The sequence below is a fragment of the Chrysochloris asiatica genome, unplaced genomic scaffold (assembly GCF_000296735.1).
Source record: "Chrysochloris asiatica unplaced genomic scaffold, ChrAsi1.0 scaffold00014, whole genome shotgun sequence".
Lineage (NCBI taxonomy): Eukaryota > Metazoa > Chordata > Mammalia > Afrosoricida > Chrysochloridae > Chrysochloris > Chrysochloris asiatica.
This window is the reverse complement of record NW_006408532.1, coordinates 6,858,528-6,879,422: the sequence shown is the minus strand read 5'-3', so window position 1 is coordinate 6,879,422 and position 20,895 is coordinate 6,858,528. Positions and strand designations below refer to the sequence as shown.

Genomic DNA, 20,895 nt, shown 5'->3' with positions numbered 1-20,895 from the left:
AGAGTTGGCTTATCAATGGGCAGATTTGTGGACTTGGTCGTGGGAGTCTTATGCAGGATGAATCGCCACAGTTGAGTTCTTTGGAGCCTTTATCTTCTTTTGTGACTGGCTCAGATATTAGCAAGCAACCAGCACAAATTGAGACGCCCTTGGTCAGCTGCTTGCTGCAGTAGCTCGGCTGCCATTCCAGTTCTGCAAATAATTGAAACTCAGTCACTGGTGAATCAGCACCAACTGCCCTTGGCAAGCAGGACCAGAAAGGCTACTTTGCATGGCAGGCGGCATGGGTGTCAGGTGACTGAGAAGGTGAGTCACTTGGGTAGCTGCCCTCAGGACAACGTGAGCAAGTGACTTTTCTCCAGCCTACGCGTTTCCTCTTTTCTCTCTCTTTTCCTTTTTCTCCCCTTCCATCTTTCTTTCCTCCCTCTGTTCCTTCTTCCCTCCTTTTTTTCCTTTCAGTGAGTGCCAAGTACATACCAAGTTTTGTGTTAGTCCCTGGGGAGATGGAAAAGAGAAGGCCAAGCCCTCATTTTCTTTGCACACAGAGATTTGGTAATGTGAGGGCACAGGTGCAGGGAATGGGCATCAAATATGATGTGGGAGTAATAAGTCACACAGGGGGATACGTAAGGTAAAGCCTACCATTTGAATAGGTGAGTAGTGAGGGAGCCTGGAACTTTTGAGCAGGGCTGCTGCACCCAAGGGGCGGGGCAGGCAAGAAAGCCCGATTTGTTGTTTCTGGAGGAGTCTGAGCGCCAGCCAGGCTAAGAACCTTGGCTATTATCCAGAAGGTGATAGAGAAGCACAGAAGGGCTTTTGTTTATAATACCCTTATGATTACATATTGTTAAGTTATAAACCTTATTATCCTATTATAAAAACCAAAAATACCTAAGAATAGTCACTGAAATAAAGTGAAAATTTCCCTCCAAGCCCTCTCACCAAAGGAAGTCTGTGGTAGCAGTTTAGGATAAATCTTTGGAGATTCTTTTCTGTACAAGCAGAAACATACCATGTTGTCTTCACAGAAATAAGCTCATTCTTTACCTACTTCTCTGTGACTTGCTTTTCCACTGTGGGGGGCTATCTCCCACTTTAATACACTCATGTCTACCTCATCCTTCTTGATAGTTCCATAGTGTCCCATTGGTGACACCTCCCTTAATTCAACAAGTATTTGTTGAACGCTGTTGGGTGGTGCAAAGGAGGCCTGGTGATGCAGTGCATTGTTAAGCACTAGACTGCTAACTGTAAGACTGGCAGTTCTAATCCACAGAAGAAAGATGTAGCAGTCTGTTTCTGGAAAGCCTTGGAAAGCTTGTGGGGCAGTTATGAGTCAGAATTGACTTGATGTCACTGGATTTTGTTTTTGTTTTTGTTTTGTTTTTTTGGTGGTGAAAATGGTTAACACCTTTTATTGACTATTGACTATTAACAGAAAGGTTGGAAGTTCCAGTGCATCCAGAAGTACCTCAAAAGTAAAGTCTGTAATCATTTTTTTTTAATATATCGGCTATTGAAAATCCTGCGTACAACAGTTTTACTCTGACCTATGAGGGTAAGCCTAAAAGTACTGCTACAAAATCATAGAAACCTTTATTTTAAACAAAGATATCCAACTGTGAAGCTATTGTTTCTCAACATATCCTCCATCTAGGTCTATACACTTCTGAAGGCAGTGGCTTTAGAGGATAAGCACTGGACATCAAACCACAAGGTCAGTGGTCTGAGCCCACCAACCACTCTGTGGGAGAAAGATGAAGCTTTCTACTCCAGCAATACTCACAGCCTCAGAGACTCTATACAGGGGGACAATGAGGCAGAACCAACTTGACGGCACTTAACAACAAAAACTCTCCTGAAGAATTCTGCGTTCCTTGTTTAACACCATGTCAAAATGGCAGTTTGGCATCCTTAAGGGGCTCAAAACATGTTCCTTTGAAATGTTCTTTATATTTTTTGGGAAAAAATATGTCTGAAGAGGCAAGATCAAGGCAGTACAGTGGATGGGGTAAGATTTCTCAAAGAAATTCTCACAGGACAGCCCCTGCTACTCTTGAAGAACGAGTGGGTCCACTGATGTGAGGGGAAAACATTCCTGGCTTCTCTTTCCTGGCCTTTTTCTCACCAATGCAGTTTTCAATTTTCTTAAAATTTCTTCATAATAAGACCCTATGATCATCTTGTGTTGTTAGAGAGAATCTATCGAGATTACTCCATTGGAGTCCCCAAAACCAGTTGCCGTAACCTTCTGAGCTGACCTCTCAGCTTTGAATCTAACTGGTCCAAAAGATTCCTTCAAAAGTTAATATTTTGATTGAACTTTGCTTTCTGGATTGTATTGTAAAACTAAGACACATCCCTGGTTATGATTTATCCCATAAAATTGTCCTCACTGACTTTTATCTTGCTTAAAAGACTGATGGAAAAATCAGTTATTTGAGCTAGCTGATCTTTCCACAATATTTCTGGCAGCCATGGAGCTGAAAGTTTGCTGAGGCCAAGATGCTTGCTTGAAATTGAAAACGCCAAGCCATGTGAGATCCCAACTTCAGTTAACTATCACATGAATGCTAATTCCATAGTCTTCTCCCAGCAGTTTCTGGACTTCAGTCATAATTTCTTCATTCATCAAGGTTGATGGTCTCTCCTGTCTTGGTTCATCTTTGAGGTCTTACATGACCTTCCTGAAAACACTTGATTCATCTAAAAACTGTTGTTTGATGTGAGGCAGCATTTCTGTAACCTTTTTGCAAAGCTTAAATGATTTGTGAAGATATCCACTTGAGTTCTGTTAATGATTTACATTAGTCCTGACCTCAAATCATTCTCTTCCCAGGGCACAAAAAGTATCCATTTTTTTAAAAAGGCACCCTTACCAGTATTGTTGTTATTGTTAACTACAGTCGCGTCTGTTCCGACCCACAGCAACCCTGTATAGGGTTTCCAAAGAGCGGCTGTTGAACTTGAACCGCCAAACTTGCAGTTCAAGCTGACTTTGCAGTCCAGTGCATTAACCCACAGCGCCACACCAGGACTCCAACCAGCATAAGACAAGTGTATTATCAACAGAATTTGTCTGCAGAAATCTAAACGCATTTTGCTTGGAATAAACCCATGCATGTATGAACTGAAACCCTACTAGCAGCACTTTTGATCCTGTATGTGAGGTCACCAAGAGTTGGAATCAACTGTCATGTTTGGTAAAATAAGCATCCACTGATCACAAAGTCAGCAAAAATGAAAGAAACTCTCAGTGAGATGGAATAACACAAAGGGCTTAAACATATCAAAGACATGAAGATGATGCAAGATCTAGTAACACTTCATTCTGCTCTACTGTCTTAGTGATCTAGCGCTGCTATAACAGAAATATCAAAAGTAAGTGGCTTTAACAAACAGAAATTTAATTTCCCATAGTTTAGGAAATTAGAAGTCTGAATTCAGGGTGACAACTCTAGGAGAGGATTTGTCTCTGTTGGCTCTGGGGAAAGGTACCTTCTCTCCTCTCAGCTTCTATTCCTGGATTCCTTGACTATCTTCACGTGGTTTGGCTTTTACCTTCCCCCATCTGTTGGTCACTTCTCTGTGCCTAAAATCTGCTTGTTTTATATCTTGAAGGTGATTGGTTTAAGACATACTCCACCATGATATGACCTCATCAGCATATAAAGAAAATCCTATTCCCCAATGGGATTATATCCACAAGTATTAAAAGCATCAATAACAATCAAAGCCATTGCTATAGGGTTGAGTTCTGATTCATAGACATGCTACAGGAGAGCTGTAGAACTGCCCCATAGGGTTCCAAAGCTATAGATCTCTGTGAAAGCAGACTGCCATATTTTTCTCCCTTGGAGTAGCTAGTGGTTTGGACGATTGTTGATTCTCTGGTTAGCAGTGAACACTTACCAACTGTACCACCACATATTTGTGGGAAACAAACATTCAATCCATAACAAATACATAAGTTTGACATAAGTCAAAGCCAACTTGCCAACAACTAACAACAATAATCATGTGGCAGGCCTTGAACTGGACAAGAAGATACCCTGGGTAAGGTGTCTGACCCTGTGAAGTTCATGATGTAATGGGTGAGAGAAATAAACAGCCTTAGGAGAGTCTGTCCAGGGCCAGATAAGGGTAATGATAAGGATTCTATAAACCCTCCCACTTCATCTACCAGTGATTCTATTGTTTCCCCTCCACATTTTCCCACATCTGGTAGCGTAGTGGTTACGAATCGGGCTGCGAACCGTAAGGTCAGCAGTTCGAAACTACCAGAGGTTCCGCGGGAGAAAGATGAGGCGTTCTGCTCCCGTAAAGATTAACAGCCTCGGAAACCCTGTGCAGGGTCGCTATGAATCGGAACTGACTCCACGGCACATAACAACAACAACAACAATTTAGTCATCTGGTATCATAGTGGTTACGAATCGGGCTGCGAACCGCAAGGTCAGCAGTTCGAAACTACCAGCTGTTCTGCGGGAGAAAGATGAGGCTTTCTGCTCCCGTAAAGATTTACAGCCTCGGAAACCCTGTACAGGGTCGCTATGAGTCGGAACTGACTCCACGGCACATAACCACCACCAATTTAGTCCTAGTGTGGCACTGTAGGATAAGCACTGGACCACAAGGTCAGTTTGAACTGCAAGATTGGTGGTTCAAAATAACCAGTCACTCCTCAGAAACCCTCTACAGGGTTGCTATGAGTGGGAATGGTCTCGATGGCACTTTAACAGCACCAATTTAGTGCTTGGACTCCTGGTGTGGCTCTGTAGGATAAGTACTGGACTGCAAACCACAAAGTCAGTAGTTCAAATCCACCAGTTGTTCCTCAGAAATACTAACTGGGTTGATATGAGTTAGAACCAACTCAGCAGCACTTAAAAGCAACAACAATGTAGTTCTTATGCTTACTTAGCTCTCAGCTTCAAGAGCCTGTTGTTGTTGTTATGTGCCTTTGAGTCAGTTCTGACCCATAGAGACCTCATGAAGGATTTCCAAGAGCGGCTGGTGGGTTTGGACTGCTGGCCTTGTGGTTAGCAGTCCAGTGCTTATCCTACAGTGCCACGATCAAGAACTTGGTGGCATTTAATTGAATTTAAAGCACAAGGAAATCATTTATACTCAAAAGGTTCTAAGTCCATGCTGGGCTCCTTTGGCCTTGACTTTTGAGTAACTATTATTATTGCTCAACAAGTGGTCAGCTTTTCTGAAATGTGTTCCTCGTCCATCTCTCCTTGTTGCTCTAGCTTCACCGTGGTCTGAGCCACCCTCTTCTGGATGGATGTAACAACTTCCTCACCTGTCTCTTTCTCTTCTTGCCCCCGACAATTAATACATTCTCTGCATAGCAGTCCAAGGGAGCTTCTACAAATTTTGGACCCTCATTCCTTTGCTTACATCCTCCGAAAACCCTCCCTTTTGAACTTAGAAGAAAAAACTAAATTCCTTCCAAGTCCACAAAGGCCCATGTGAGCAAGCCTGTGCCTACCCATCCCTTTTTCCCTGTTCCCACTTAATTCTACTTCAGTCACACAGAGCCCCACAAACATACCAATTTGTGCATTTCCCAACAGAGCTCCCAGGTCCCGTGGTCTTGACTGAGATGATACCTCACAGAGGCCTCTCTTGACCATTCCATCCAAATCAGGAGCCCTGCCCCAACTGTACTTTCTTACATTTCTCTGGGCTTCCTTCTCCAGATCACTTGCTTGAGATTTCAGTACAGTTTTTTGATGTCTGTCTGGGGTCTTAGGGAGGGAGTACAAGCGAGGCTTGGGAGTTTGGGGTGCTGGGGGAAATGGAAGTGCTGGGCTGGAGCTTCCTGCTTATCACTCACTCAGATCTCTGTGTCCCTCCAGACTTGAAATTAGTATTGTCAGTCTCATTTTTCAGAGGAAGAAACTGTGGTTTAGAGAAGGGTAAACTTTGTATAACATAGGTAGTCAGTGGTGTGTCAACTGGACTTTGTACCCAGTTCTATTGGCTCCAGGACAAGTGGTCCCACCCATACCATAATGACCCCTTAAACCAAGACCACACTGCCCACACCCAGCGGAGTCAGAATTCTACTCAGGCCTTGTTGTTGTTATGTGCCATCAAGTAGATTCTGACTCATAGCAACCGTGCATAGGGTTTCTGAGAAGCAGCTGGTGAGCTCGAACCACAGAGCTTATGGTTCAAACCAACCTTGCAGTCCAGTGCATTATCCCACAGTGTCACACCAGGACTCCCTATCTCACCCTAAATTCAGTGTCTTGCCCTGGTACTACTTCTCCCTCTCTGAGATATGAAGGGAAGGGAAACTTTCTGGGTTCCCAACCCACAGGCTGCAGGAAGATAAATGCCCAAACTGTGCTAAGCCTATAGTCAGACCCACTCTGTTTCCTGTTGGGGTGGCCTGAGGTTATTCACGGTCACTGCCCAGGTGTCAGTCATACTTCAGGACATCCTTGGCTGGTTCCTTCCTCTGAAATCTTCTCCTGGGGTGAGATAGTCACAGACTCTTCCTTCATGGAGCAGGCTCAGCCAGGGTTAGCCGGTTAGTGAGTGTGTGGGCGCACATCTTAGCACTCTAGAAACTGCATTCCAGGGTTAAGACCTTAGTGAAGTGATTTAAACTCCAGGCATCAAGTTAGAGTCCTAGTGTGGTGCTGTAGGATAAATACTGCATTACTAGCCAAAAAGCTGGGGGTCCAAATCCACCAGCAGCTCCTCAGAAACCCTACATAAGGCTGCTATGAGTCAAAACTGATTCCATGGCAGTTAACAACAGCAGCAGGCATTCCCTGCCTGTGAATGGGGATGAACTGGGAGCTGCTATTATCATTTGTCTTCCATTTAGCTGATTTCTAAATGATGAAAAACACACCCCCCCCCAAAAAAAAAACCGGAGAGAAGCAAGAGTTGACATTCATGTTATATATAGCTGGGAAAGCAGAAAGAGGGAAGTGGGAAGAAATTAGAAACCTGAGTCCTTGGTTACATATCCAGATCTAATTCATTCCTAAACTCAGTTGGATCTGCCTCACATTTTATCCCCTAATGTTAAAGTTCTTTCATCATCTGTCAGGACCACCACAACCAGCCCCTCATTCCTGTATCTGTTTCCCATCTCCTTTCACATTACAAGGAAAAGCAAATCTGACATGTCATTGACCTGCTTAAAATCTGTTGGTGACACCCCTCCCCCCCAGTGACCTTGGGAAAATCTAAACTCCTTACTCAGTTCTACAAAGTTCTGTAAGATATGGTCACTGCCAGTCATTCCAGTTTCATATCTCTCCTCTCTCTCAAATCAAAATGTAGCCATTTAGTACTTAAAATTTTCTGTAGGCACTGTGATCTGCGATCTTCACCTGGACCCTGCATGCATCTTAGGAGTGGCTTGGGTCACTTTGTGTAACACTAATAAGTCTTTTCTCTAAGCACCCTCAGGTCCTTCTTTGTGTACCTCTAGATTCCTGTATGTCCACGATTACACTCTTATTTATCAGATTTACTACTACTGCGTGTCTACTTCTCCATCTGGTCTTGAGCTTGGAGAGGGCAGGCCTGTGAGCTCATGCTAGGTCCCCGAGCCTGGTTCTGACCAGATTGCCAGCTAAATATTTGGGGACTGCATGAAGCAACTACAAATATGTCAAGATCCTCCTTTGTGTCAGGCCTGGGAGGTACAGGGCTCTGGAAGCACAGCCTATTTCCAGAGCAGTTAATCCAGTAGGGGAGATGAGCCATAAACGAGGCAAGAAACAAAAGGCTTAAATAACAGTTTAGGACGAAAGAAGTCGGGTCACAAGGTTGCAACTCATCTCCTCAACAAAGTCTTTTCTTGTCAGTGCTGAGAAGTTGAGGAGAAAGACCTGAATGTAGTTCTGGTTAGCTCTGAGTGTCAGCTTTCTGAGAAATGGGATTCACTTCCTCCTGGGCCTGATTTGGTGTTCACCGAGCCCTAGTCGGAAGGAATACTGGAAGGCCGTCCCAGCAATAGTTTTCATATGGTTTCTCCTCATTGTTTCTTCTCCAGTTCTCCCCCAAGCCCAAGAAGTCCCGGCTTCCCGCCCGGAGACCTCCCACTGCCTTCCCGGGGCCCCTTTCCCTTTCCCTCCGCCTTCCTAACGGAGGAGGCGGACCCATCTACGAAGTGCACCAATCCGAGGGCCCTTAGCCGCTTCTGCCTCCCGCGAGTCCCGCCTCATGCTTCCATTCGCCATTCGTGGGCAGGGGCACGCTGCTCCGCACCCGCCCCACCGGACCTCCCAATAGCGGGCGGACTGAGCCGCCGGCGCCCCGCCCCTCCCGCGCTCCGCTGCGGCTCCGCTGGCGGCCGCTCGGGTCTCGGCATTCTCGCAGTCGCGCCGCGTAGCGTCGGGTTCGGGCGGGTGGCGGCGGCGACGTCGGGAGAGCAGGCAGCGGCGCTGCTGCTCGCTGGGTGCTGAGTAGAGGCAGCGGGCTAGGAGGGCGCCACCGGCCGGGCCGGAGGGGTCCCTCAGCTCCGCCAGGGCCCGCGGCGCGGGATCCAGGACCGAGGAAGAGGCAGCTCCCAGGCTGCCCGGGGCCGGGCCCGGTGTCCCCCCGGAGGAGGCGGACGGCCGACCGTACCCAGCTTGATTGCGGACGTCGAACCCAAGACCCTGGGCCGGAGCGCCCCGACGTGTCTCCCCGAGAGGTCCCCCAGAGTACCCGCCGGGCCACCCGCTTGTGTGTGTGTGTGGGGTGCCCTCAGCCTCCCACTGGACTCACCTGAGCAGGCCGCCTGGCATCCAGGTGCGGGGGCGTGTGCGCCGCGAGGGTGCCTCCCCCGGCCGCCAGCGGGGCGGGGGCGGAGCCGCCCTCCGCTTTCTGTCTCACCGGTCGGCCAGCAGCTTTCAGTCTCGCTGGCCCGGCTGCGCGGTGTGAGCTCTCCGGGGACCGCGGCTCGGGATGCTGCCCGCCAGCGCGGCCGCTCGCGCACCGCTTACCACCCCTACCCTTGCCTCCTGGGACATGCCCCTCTGTTTACATGCCGGTGAAGCCCCCGGCCGCTCAGAGTACCGACAAGCGCGGATCTCCCGAGGGTGAAGCAATCCGACCCGCGAACTGGACTGGACCCCCGCCGGCTCAGCTGCCTCCGCCACCTTCTGGGTGGGATCCGACTCTGGTGTTTAGAGGAGGGAGAGTGGTAAAGGGAAAGGAATCCTGGGGATTTCTGCGCCCCCCCCCTTTTTTTTTTTTCTTGGCCTTCGGGGCTTCAGACTCAGGGAATTCGCCCATGGCTTTCTTGATGAAAAAGAAGAAATTCAAATTCCAAACCACTTTTACCCTGGAGGAGCTGACTGCGGTTCCTTTCGTGAACGGGGTCCTCTTCTGCAAAGTCCGGCTGCTGGATGGCGGGGATTTTGTCAGCTTGTCGTCAAGGTAGGAGCTGGGGGCGGTGGTGGCCCCTTTGGAAGTCTGGTGCCTACAGGGAAGGCAGGGATGAGCAAGATATAGCTACTTGGCAAAGGTGAAAGCGCCCCTTTGGGGGCCAGGGAAAATCTTAGGGATGATGTGTGTATAAGGGGGTTGTTGCACAAGACTGGACTGGCCCAGTCAGTGGGAGACTTGGGACAGAGGAAGTTGGCAGCGTGCTGGGCTTCAGGTGACTGGTGGGATACCTAGGGGTCTATTCTTTCAGCCCCACCCCTTGGGGCCCTGCATACAGCCCTAAGTATATCTCTTCTACAGACGTGCATGGTGAGCCCAGCGGAGTTTGGGCCTTGAGAGGAGGGTGGTAGCGGCAGGGGCGTTCCAGGTCATTTGAACGCACACATACACACCTCCATTGTCCTTCCCCAGCTGGTCACTTGGGCTGTCATATGATTTGAGTCTTCACCAGCCACAGGTTCCGCGGTCCTCACCAGAGGCTGGGAAGACCCCTGGGTTGCTGGAGGGAGGTGGTTGGATTTGGGCCCTCCCAGTTCTTTCTGGGCTGTTTGCTGTTTTGCATTGCAAATGCCCTTGTCGTAGAGGCTGCTCTCCGTTCTGGAAGCGGCTCCTACCAGTTGGGTTTTGTGTTCCTCCCCATCCGGGCCAGTCCAGCAGCCCAGTTTATTGCTTAAGTAACACCGTTCCAGGACTACGTCTAGGTAGCTGGATTGCCCCTCCCCCCAACAGCTTCACACAGCTCTGGACTGCTCAGGAGAGAGCCGTGGAATCTAACAGAATGGAGTTCAAATCCTAGCACTGTCACTCTGGGGCCTCAATTTGCTCTTCTGAAAAAACCGGCCTAGTAAAAGTCCTTCCACAGAGAACAGTGAAGTGTCAGTGAGATAGAATGTAATGCAGGGCCTGGCCCAGTGCCCCGGACATACTGGTTCTCCTCTCTGGTGTGTCCCTTTGCTTTTCCAGGCCTCCTTGTGAGCTCAGTTAGCCAGAGCAGCCTCAGTGCTCAAAGATGAGTGCCCAGAGGGTGGAAGTAAGTGCCTTGTCAGGGACCTTGCAGGTGGCAGTTGACAAGCTAACTTGGCCTGTTAGGGGACCTGTTGTGTGAATCCAGAGAGCGAATGCACTGCTGGAGGAAGGGAGAGGAGTATGTGACCAAACCCAAATTTAGGAATCTCTGGTGGTTGTGTTTGTGTGTGTCAGGGTGTGGGGATGTTGGTGTTTCTGTGTGCTCTGGCCTTTGAGGCCTGGCGAGGCACTGCTGGGAGCTGCTTATCTGAGGAATTTGGACGGGCTGCCTTTCTCAGAGGGGGTGGGGACCATTGTCAGTTACCAGAGAAGCAAGCTCTCTGGGGCCACCCACACAGGGTCCTAAGATTTCTGGGAGAGGGCTGTGCCCAGAGGTAGGGCCTGCAGTAGGCCATTCACAGGCTGTGTGACCTTGGACAAGTTGCCTAGCCTGTCTGATTCTAAGAGCAAGCATTTATGGGTGCTGTGCTCCCCGTTTTACAAACACTTCTCACTTAGCCCTTTGTGTTGTGGAGTAGATGTGTATGTAGGGAGGGGGCACATAAAATTATTATCCTCATTTTATGGAAATGGGCACCAAAGGTCGGAGAGGGAATGGTTGATATATTTGGAGTGCAGATTGAAACTCAGGGTGTGCTTTTAACCCCTACCCTGTTCTACCTGAGCCTGCTACCTTTTCTGTAAAATGGGGAAATCCTACCCATCCCTATGATTGTGAAGAAGAATAGGTAATATGACAGGGGGTCTTCAAAAAGTTCATGGAAGCTTGGAATTAATTAAAGGATAATGGACTTTTTGCACAAACTTTTTGGAGCCCCCTCCTATATGTTTCAGAAACCCTATACAGGGTCGCTATGGGTCGGAATTGACTCGATGGCACTTAACAACAACAACTTCTGTATGTACCATATCTGGCCCAGGCAAAGCCATGTAGCAGTTGTAGTTACTATGGGCAGTTAGAGGGACCAGGTAGATTTTACAGAGGGAATGCATGTGTGTTTGGAAGTCAGAGTCTTGGATACCACTAAGGAATTGATATCAAGGTCTAGACTAAGGTTTTTGCCTGGCCTCTCAGGCTCTGGAGTTCTGTTCCTCTACTTAAAGACTCTCCATCTACCCTAAACCTGCTTCTTCATCTGGAAAAATCTGGAAAGTTCCAGACTTCAGCTCACAGCGTTCAGATTTCATCTCAGCCTCCCCGTCTCTCTTGGCAAGGAGATACAGATTCCTCGAACCTGGCTGAGCCCAAACAGACTTTCCTAGCCCTCATCCTGCATGAAATCTGAGTCAGGCTGAAGAGGGAAGAACTTAGTGGGTGCCGGCAAGGGTACTGGAAACATAAGGCATAATAACATTGGGACCTGAAGCCAATTTTGAACTGATTCCGCTTTTCCTAGGATCTGAATCTTAGCCTTAGAGAGTGTGGTTCCTCAGTTCTTGCTTCCCCTTCCCTATACCGCTCCCTGTCCTTCAGCCCAGGAACCCTGTCTCACAACCCATCTCTCCAACAGCCAGTCTCCTACTCCCCGCAACCCAAAACCTTCCCTAAGATGGTCCAGAAAGCAAGTGGTAGCAGCATGGGGTAGTGTGAGAGCAAGGCAGGCCTGCAGCACCATCCACCAGCTGTGTTGGATCCCATAACAACAGCCCAATACACAGTTCCAACCTAACCCAGCTTAAGCAGGTTGTTGTTGTTATAAAGTGCCATGGAGTAGGTTCTGACCCACAGAGACCCTGTATAGGGTTTCCGAGGAGCAGCTGGCGAGCTTGAACCGCCAACCTTGCAGTTCAAATGGCTTTGCAGTCTGGCACATTAGCCCATAGTACCATACCAGTACTCCCTAGCTTAAGCAGGTAGGATAGGTGATACATTGGACTGTTTATCCGCCTTAAGACCTCCTAATGAACAAAACTCTGCACAGCTACCATATTTTGAGTGCCCATACTACATGCCAGGTGCTGTGCTGGTGGTGGTGGTGGTGGTGGTGGGGAGCAGAGAGGGAGTTGAAAATGGTATTTCCATTAGTCATCTCAGCCATCGGGAAAGGCACCAATGCCTGAAAGTGAAGCTACAGGCCAAAAGTCACCCAGCTGTTAAATGGCAGAATGAGGAAAGAATGATTTATTGTTACATTTTTGAGCTACTTTTTTTTTTTTGTTGCGTGCCAGAGATTTGTTGATCCAACTACCCTGCAAACTGATGGCATTATCTCCATGTATAGATGAGAGAATAGGTCCAAAGAAGTAAAGTAACTGGGCTCAGATCAGCAAGGGACTCATGGGGTATGATTTAAATGTGACAACTCCAGGCCAAAGCCCTGGGTTGCCTTGCTGGTCGAATGTTGAAAGTAGCTGCAGACCCCTGTGACATCTCCAGATGTTCTTTTCAGTGGGTTGGATGGTACAAAAAGACCACATTTGGATAGTTTTGAGGCACTGAGCCAAGTTCTTTGAGGTCCAAGAAAAAGGATCACCAAGGCCATACGGTGGGGGTGCGACTGGAGTCACTGCCATGGATTTGGGGCCAGGCATGTGCTGGCACCAGGGCACAATGAGCAGTTGCCAAAGTCCACACCCTGGAGCGCGACCAGGCTGGTGCATCCAAATGGCATCCATCAGGCTTTCCTCAGGGCTCCTGGGAGGGATGCAGAAGAGCCAGCCAAGTCTAGGGAGTCAGGAAGCCAAGGGTGGGCCAGGAGGCAGGCATGCAGCCTCCAATCACCCTAACCAGGGCAGCTTTCGGGCAGGAAGAAATCTCCCTAATCCCAAGAGGTTTCTGCTCCTAGCTGGCACTGGTTCTGTGGCCTGCCCCATGCGCGTGGCTAGCAGTGCCAGGGGAGGAAAGCACATGGGAGGAGCTGACTTAACTTTCAGTGAGTCCTCTCCAGAGGAGATAAGCAGAATTTTCTGAGCCAACAGAGAAAACGAGGCTCAGGATTAATTCACAGGAGGAGCTAATGGCACAGTTGGGTGGACTCTAGTTTGGTCCCTGTGCCTCAGTACCCTCTTGATGTGATGGGGTCAGGCTTCTCTTGCTCTGTGCATGTGTGCACTCTGTACTTGTACTGGGCTGACTTTTGCAAAAAATTGACTGAGTGACTTGATGTCGTCCCTTCCTCTCGCCTTTTTTCTTTGGCAAGTTTGGGTCTTTAATAACTTATCACTAAGGTTTGGGGGCACTACTTGTGGAGTCCTTGTGTGGCACTGTAGGCTCATCACAGGACAGCTAACCTCAAAGTTGGCAGTTCAAACCCACCAGCTGCTCCTTGTAAACCCTTGCAGCTGGTGGGTTTGAACTGCCAACTTTGCGGTTAGCTGTCCTGGCCTGGTTAGGTGGTAGCAGAGAGAGAGAGTGGGGAGTGAGCAGACTGGAGAGAACATTGGAAAGCCAAATGACCAGGTTGGTTTCCTTGCCCAGAAGTACCGTGCTATGCAGTAATAGGTGCCAAGAAATGAAAGTTCAGTGGGTATACCAAAGGTAGCCGGGGTTCTGTTGCTCTTCTACATTAGTTACCTAGGGTTGCTATAACAGAAATACCACAAGTAAATGGCTTTAATAAGCAAATGTATTTTCTCATAGTTAGACTAGAAGTCCGATGTTAGAACTCTGGGTCTAGGGGACCCTGGCTTTCTTTGTTGGCTATGGAGAAAGGTCTTTGTCTCTTCAGCCTCTGCTTCCTGGTTCCTTGGCGATTTCCATGTGTCCCATCATCTATCTTCCCCCATCTCTCCTCTGCTTGCTTGTTTAATCTCATATCTCAAAAGAGATGGACTCAAAATGTATGTTACACTAATCCTGCTTCAGGAAGTGTGGTGGTTCTGTGAGATAAACACTGGATTTCGAATCACAAGGTTGGCAGTTCAAGCCCACCTGCCACTCTGAGGGAGAAAGATGCTGCTTTCTGCTTCTGCAAAGATTTACAGCCTCAGAAGCCCTTTACAAGGTTATTATGAGTTGGAACTGGCTGCACCACCACTTAACAACAGTCCTGCGTTATTAACATAATAAACACAACCAATTGCCAAATGGACTCAGAACCACAGACAGAGGCTAGGGTTTACAACACTTATTTTGGGGAACAATTCAATCCATAACACCTCCACGGTTTTTAAAATCATGTTTAGAATCCAGAGTTTTCATTTATTTTAAGTTAGAAGATCTGTTGCAATGTTTGACTCAAGGGGCCTCGCTACTGCCTGTTCACATGGACCTGCCTGCTCTAGGCATCTCTTGACCTCACTGTCCATCTTTGTGTCCTCATTCATGCCCATATTCCTTGTTTTACTTGGTCCCACCTGGTCCGTGGGGACGCTGGGGCATGAGGAGGCAAATGGCCTTGGAGGGAAATCCTGCTGGTAGGAGAAGTGGGCGGAGCCAGGTCTTGAAGCCTCAGAAGCCACCATGGGCCTCCAGGCTGTGGCACCAGGTCAACTGTTGGCTCCCCACAAGATCAGACTGTGCTTCTGCTGGCCTTGGTGAGGTCTGAAGCTGTCCAGCCTGTGACTGGCCTTTGTTGCCAGCTGGCTGCACTGTTGGCAGGTGCTGACATGGCAGGTCCTGTCGCGTGCTCACCAGCCTGACACTGGTAGCAGACCTGACCCCAGGTGATCTGGATCCATGTAGCCAAAGCCATTCCCCAAGGCCTCTCTGCTCTCCTGGGAGCTGCTCTAGCCAGGAGGTCTTAGCAGCAACCAAGCCTGCAGGCCATTTGTCCTGGGTGACTGGGAGGCCGACCCTTAGTTCCTTTGAACCCTGCTTGTTCAGTACTTGTAATTCCTAACTTGCATTCCTTTAGCCCAGCCTAGGCTCTAGGAGAGCTCCTAGTGTATTTGCTCATGGGCTTTGGAGTCTGGGCATTTGGTGTGTTGAGTCTGGGAACTGGTGTGTGGTGACCTAGTGGGCGCTCGCCTTGCTGCTTGGGGTGGGGGGTGGGGTGGGCAGTAATACCTTCAGCCATCAAGGTGAAGAGTGTAGATGGAACCTTATGTCATCAGGGAGCCAGGGAAGGCTTAAGCAGGGGACAGACAACAGACTTGTATAGAAAGAGTCCTGGAATTCGTGTGGTGTGAGGCAGTGTTTCTCCTTGTTGTCCACCTTCCCTGGCATGTGCTTTGGATTGTGGGGAGACCACTCTTCTCCCCAGACATCCAGATGTGCTCTGTGATCTGAGGTCAGTCGCTTGCTGGTTCTCTGCCAGATCAGACTGCTGGTGGTGGCCTTGATGCAGCCTGAAGCTACTATCCAGCTTGTGCCTACCTTAGCATTTGCTGGGGACCCATTGTGGTTCTTACTCTGAACCTCTCTTGACACTCAGGGCTTCGAACAGTTCTTGTGTGCAGGCCTGGAGCTACCTCTTGCCCTGCCCAGATGTTAGCTGGGAGCAGCCAGTGGACAGCCCACTCCAGCTGACCCATTTTAGTGATTGGGAAGGAGTCCCCCTGTGAAGAACTCTGGGTACTCTGGGAAGGAATGGGTTTGGTCAGGCTGAAGAAGACAGTAGTGGAGTGGATGCACACATTGACAGTCCAGTGTTGCCCCTGCCAGTCTCTAAGGTACCACCTTGGGTAAGGACTTAGCTCTTGAGCCTCAGTGGCTTTCCCTATGAAATGGGGTTGCTGGGGAAGGAAGTGAGACTGTCAGATGTTCAGCCTGGCTCCTGGCACATGACAGACACAACCATACACACTATGGTTGTTTTCTGATCTCAGGGCTGAGTCATGGCGGTGGACCCAGTGGCCCACCTCAGTGGTCCTTCTGCAGAGCTGGCACTTCCTGTGGGACCATTGCTAACTGCCTCCTGTGGGTGCTGCAGAGAAAGGGCACTTTTTGCACATGACTCCCTCCCTTCCAGAGGGGTGGGAACAGATGAGGCACACACCTGGTATTCTAGGGGTCAGGGCTGGAGCCAAGGGTCCCCAGTGATGTCCACACTCTCTTGCTCCCCTTGGCTTGAACCTGCTCAACAACATGCTGCTAAGGTCTGGAGCTTTCTGCAGGGTGGACTGACCTGGCCAGCCTGGAAAAGCTGCTACCTGCAGGAAGGGCCATTGATACAGCCATCTCTAGGACCCACTCTGGCAACAGAAGACACCCCAGCTTAGGTGGGGGCACTGTTTGGCAATCCACTAAGGGGGAGTGGGTAAAAACAGCCAGGGCCCCTCAGTGGTGGGAAACCTGGCCTTCCTGGCCTTTGTCTCTGTTTCTGTGACCACTTCTCACGCTTCTAGATTCTGTGTCTTTGCTCATGCAGTTGCTTCTTCAGGCTCTTCTTCAGCTGGCTGAATTCTTGCTCAGCCCATGAGCCACCCCTCTGAGAAGCCCTCCCTGGCCTCTTTTGGGCTTCCTTGCTCCTTATGGGTCCTCATCTTAGGCTACTGCAATCCTTGACCACATCTCTATCTCTTTCTCCAGACTGTGGGCCCTTTGCAGCAGGAGTGACCCTTGTTGTCTCCGGGGCTTCTTATTGCAGATCTGGGCTGGCCACCGGGCTGGGACTTTCTTCTCTTGGCTCAAAGCCAGTGTGGGTGGTGATGGTGCTGGGTGGCCAGCTGCTGGGGCACAACCCCTCCCCACCTCTGTGTCCTGAGGTGCCAGTCTGTGTCAGGAGCAGCTCTCACTCGGCAGCTGGGCACTGTCATGAGCTCAGGGACTGTAATTGAAAGGCAGCTGGCAGCCCCAATGGGCTATGTTGGTGGACCCCTTATTGAGGGGGTGGGTGGTCCTAGCAGCATAGGGAAGGAGGGAGATGTGGACTGACCCAGGCTCTGCCTTTGGATCTTGCCAGTTGCTTGTTTGCGCTGAGCCTTAGTATCCTCCTCCATCAAATGGGGGTGATGATGACCTGAGATGGGGCCAGTAAAGAGCTCAGCACAGGGCCAGGAATCTGGCAGCTCAGAACAGATGAAGGCCTGCTGAGGGAGGAGGTAGTACTGAGGAGGCAGAAGTCTGGGTGCTTTTTGCATGCAAGGTGCCCTCACCTCCTCACCACTTCCTCTGTAAGAGTGGCAGGCTCTCCACAGATGTGTGGGGAAGCACACCAGCGGTTCCCCACTCCCACTCAGTGGCTGTTTCCTGCTCTCTGCTGTGTGTGAGGCCCTGTTCTGGGCCCTGGGGACACAAAGCCTGTCTTGAGTTTTGTTTGTGATTGGTGATTGCTGGGTGGCAAGCCCCCAAGGAAGTGAATAGGATAAGTTGGTGGAGGGCTGGAAAAGAGCAGCTCAGGCCATAGGACGTGTAGGGGCGAGTGTGCTGAGGTCCAGATGGAATAGGGTGGCTTGGACATTATCCCACGGAGGAGTAGTCAGATTTTTGTATTAGGACCACCGAGAGTAGTGATGGGTTGCAGAAGGGGAGGTGGCTGTCAGCTGAGAGGGGCAGCTTCCCACCTACCCCTGTCTTAACAGAATGATGAAAAACAAAATGAGGCATGTGACATGCAGTGAGAGTGAACAAGCTGCTGCTACTCACAATTAAAATGGTGAGCCTAACAAACAAAACATGGTGTGAAAGAAGCCAGACGAGTACACCGCATGATACCACTTTTACATAAAGTTTAGAAGCATACACACACACACACACACACACACACACACACACACTCAGGCTGGGGCTCTCTTTGTCAGGGAGGAGGTGTCAGGCCTGGGATACCCTCCGGGCAGGGCCCACAATTGGAAATCTGGGCCTTGGTTTGAAGGCATGATAATCCGGTTACACTCAGAAGTTTAGGGTTTGAGTAGTGTTTGCATCTACATTCTCTTTGGATTTGCTAACTATGAGTAGATCATGAATATACTGAAGGAGGATACCATTAGTTAGCTGTAAGGCTGTTACACTGTTACTTGGCCTGTACACAGACACCACCTGTCTGTCACTGGGGGCTTGTGTGCTGCCATGATGCTGGATGGAGTCCTGGTGTGACGCTATAGGTTAATATGCTGGACTGCAAAGTCGGTGATTCAAGCTCACCAGCCACTCATTGGAAACCCTGTACAGGGTCACTGTGGGTCGGAACCAACTCAGCGGCACTGAACAACAACAACAATGCTGTTGAATAGCTTTCAGTAGACTAAGATGGATAAGGAAGAAAGGCCTGGTGATATACTTCCAAAAAATCAGTCAATGAAAAACACTGTGGATTACAGTGGTCCCTTCCCTTGTTCATGGAATTTCCATGAATTGGGGCTGACTCCATGCAGCTGACAACAATATTCTGTTTCTTGGGGGATGGCTACATGATATGTTCATTCTGAGAATCTGTCCAACTGTGTATTCATGACTAAATATCTTTGCCCAAAACAAGCCTTGAAACCCTCCACACTTTTGGATGATGCCTGGGAGCCATAGTCCTTCAGATAAAAATGTAGACCTCTCTAGAACACCTGGAAGTCTAGCAAGTCCTCAGGTCTTTTCCTGAGCCATCCTGACCTGATAAGCATCACTCCTGTTGACAAGGCAATAATTCATCTTGGCTGCTGCCAGCAGTCTTCTCTGTCTAGGGACTTTCCTCGTGCCTGTTGCCAATTCTGGCAAAGACTGCTGGGCTGTGGGACTTAGTGGTTTTGAAGGAGGACTCTTGAGACTACCAGACCATGAGATCTCTTTGAGCCTTGGTTTCCTCATCTGTGAAATGGGGTAATGTGCTCTTTCTTGGTGGTTGGAGTAAATGAGTTAACACCTGTTTTGTACTCAGAAAGTCCCTGGCACAAGTTTACGTGCTCTGCAGAGGCTGGCAGTGATTGGTATCAATCTAGGGCAGTTATTGGAGAGGATCCAGGAGTGGGAGGAGAGAGGAAAGGCCCGTTTCTTTTGTCTCTGTTCAGCCGCTCTACAAACGTTTATGACTAGAGCCCTGTACTGGGTGCTGGGTTCAGTAATGACAGAGACATTTATGGCCCCTGCCCTCAGATCCATGTGTCGGTCGGTCGTTCAGGGAGACTATTAGATTCATCCATTTCAGAGAATTTCTGTGTGTACAGCAGGGGAAGGGAAGCACTGACTTCCTGCCTGCTCTGACCTTGAACTCTCTTTGGGGGCTGGCCTTTTTCTACCTGAATGACAAGAGAAGTGGCCCTGAGCTCCACAGCCTCCTAAGGGTTGCAACTAGGACCTGAGTAAGGATAGGCTTGTGCAGTTTGGATGCAGGTGTGTTAGGATGCCTTTCAGTGTTGCCCTGTGCAGGCCTGCCTTGTAATGTATGCTCAAGTGAATATGTGTGGGGTAAGTTAAGGGCAGAGACATCCATTGACCCAGGGAAAGTCTAGCCCAGAGGAGTCGGAAACAGAGGTGGAGGATCAGTGAGTCATGGCCATATGGTACCTCCTGACCCTGAGCCCTTCCTCCTGTGGTCGGAATCTCAGGAGTCACTGAAGATGGCTGGGAAAACAGGTCTGAACCTGTGCCAGGCCTATGAAGAAATGTGACTCTAGCCAAGTGGTCCCCTCCGAAGTCCAGGGAGCCTCAAGGGATTGCTGTGTGGATCAGCGAGAACACCTGGGCAGCATCTCCAGCAGCGGCCCCACACCCCTTGGACTCTGCAGAGAGTATGAGGATGTAGCCCACCCATGGGTGGAAGGCCTCTTCCCTGGAAGCAGAGTTGTCAGTACAAGAAGGCTTAGGCACAGCCTTTGTTGGGTATAGGGGTGTGACAAGCAGTAATTTAGCCATTAGATACTTACTGGGCACCCACCATGTGCTTGGGACTGGGGATGCAGCAGTAAGTGAGACAAGGCCCTGCCTCCAGGCTTTGTACTCTCTGTGGGCTGGGAGCCTTGTTCCATCTTACTGTACCTCAGACCAAGGCCCTAAGTTGTTGTTGTTAGGTGCCATCGAGTTGGTACCGACCCATAGCGACCTTATGCACAACAGAACGACCTCACTACTGTTGTCATGCTTGAGTCCATCAATGCTGCCACTTAGCCATTCCATCTTGTTGGGGGTCTTCCTCTTTTTCTCTGACCCTCCACCTTACCAAACATGATATCCCTCTCCAGTGACTGGTCCCTCCTGACAATATGTCCCAAGAGGAGGTCATTTATCCAGTCTTCAGGAAGGGGTAAGGGTGTCCTCGGGATGGTATGGATGGACTCAGAGGACAGGAACACCCTCATAACTCTAGCCTAGCCATTTGAGGAACAGGCCCCAGGGTTGGGGCTCTTTCCCACCTCTCTTCCCTTCCTCTGATAGATCAAACACCACCCTAACATGAGTCAGCCTGGACACGCCTAGGCTACTGGCCTGCCCTGGGTGTCCCAGCCAGAATGTTCTAGATAGGTTCAAAACCTGTAGAAATGTGGCTTACAAGCTTTCAAGAGGGAACCTAGATCCAGAGGGCATGGAGGAAGGTAGAATCTCCAGTGAGTAGTATTCAATCTGTCTAGGTGGGGTTGATGCAATGAAATGCAGACGGGTCTCTTGTGATACAATAGTGAATAATTGTTATCAGGACTGACTGTGAGGGT

The 20,895-nt window shown here is 49.5% G+C and overlaps 1 protein-coding gene and 1 pseudogene across 1 annotated transcript in view; one reads left to right on the top strand and one right to left on the bottom strand.

Annotated features, from left to right (window-relative positions):
• Positions 1-8,993, bottom strand: part of LOC102826300 — a 62,836-nt pseudogene extending 53,843 nt beyond the window's left edge.
• A 263-nt stretch (positions 8,994-9,256) lies between these two features.
• Positions 9,257-20,895, top strand: part of FAM102A (family with sequence similarity 102, member A) — a 33,765-nt gene continuing 22,126 nt past the window's right edge. The window contains exon 1 of the mRNA XM_006834806.1: positions 9,257-9,402. Coding sequence (XP_006834869.1) covers positions 9,257-9,402 — 146 coding nt within the window. The remainder of the gene's footprint in view (positions 9,403-20,895) is intronic.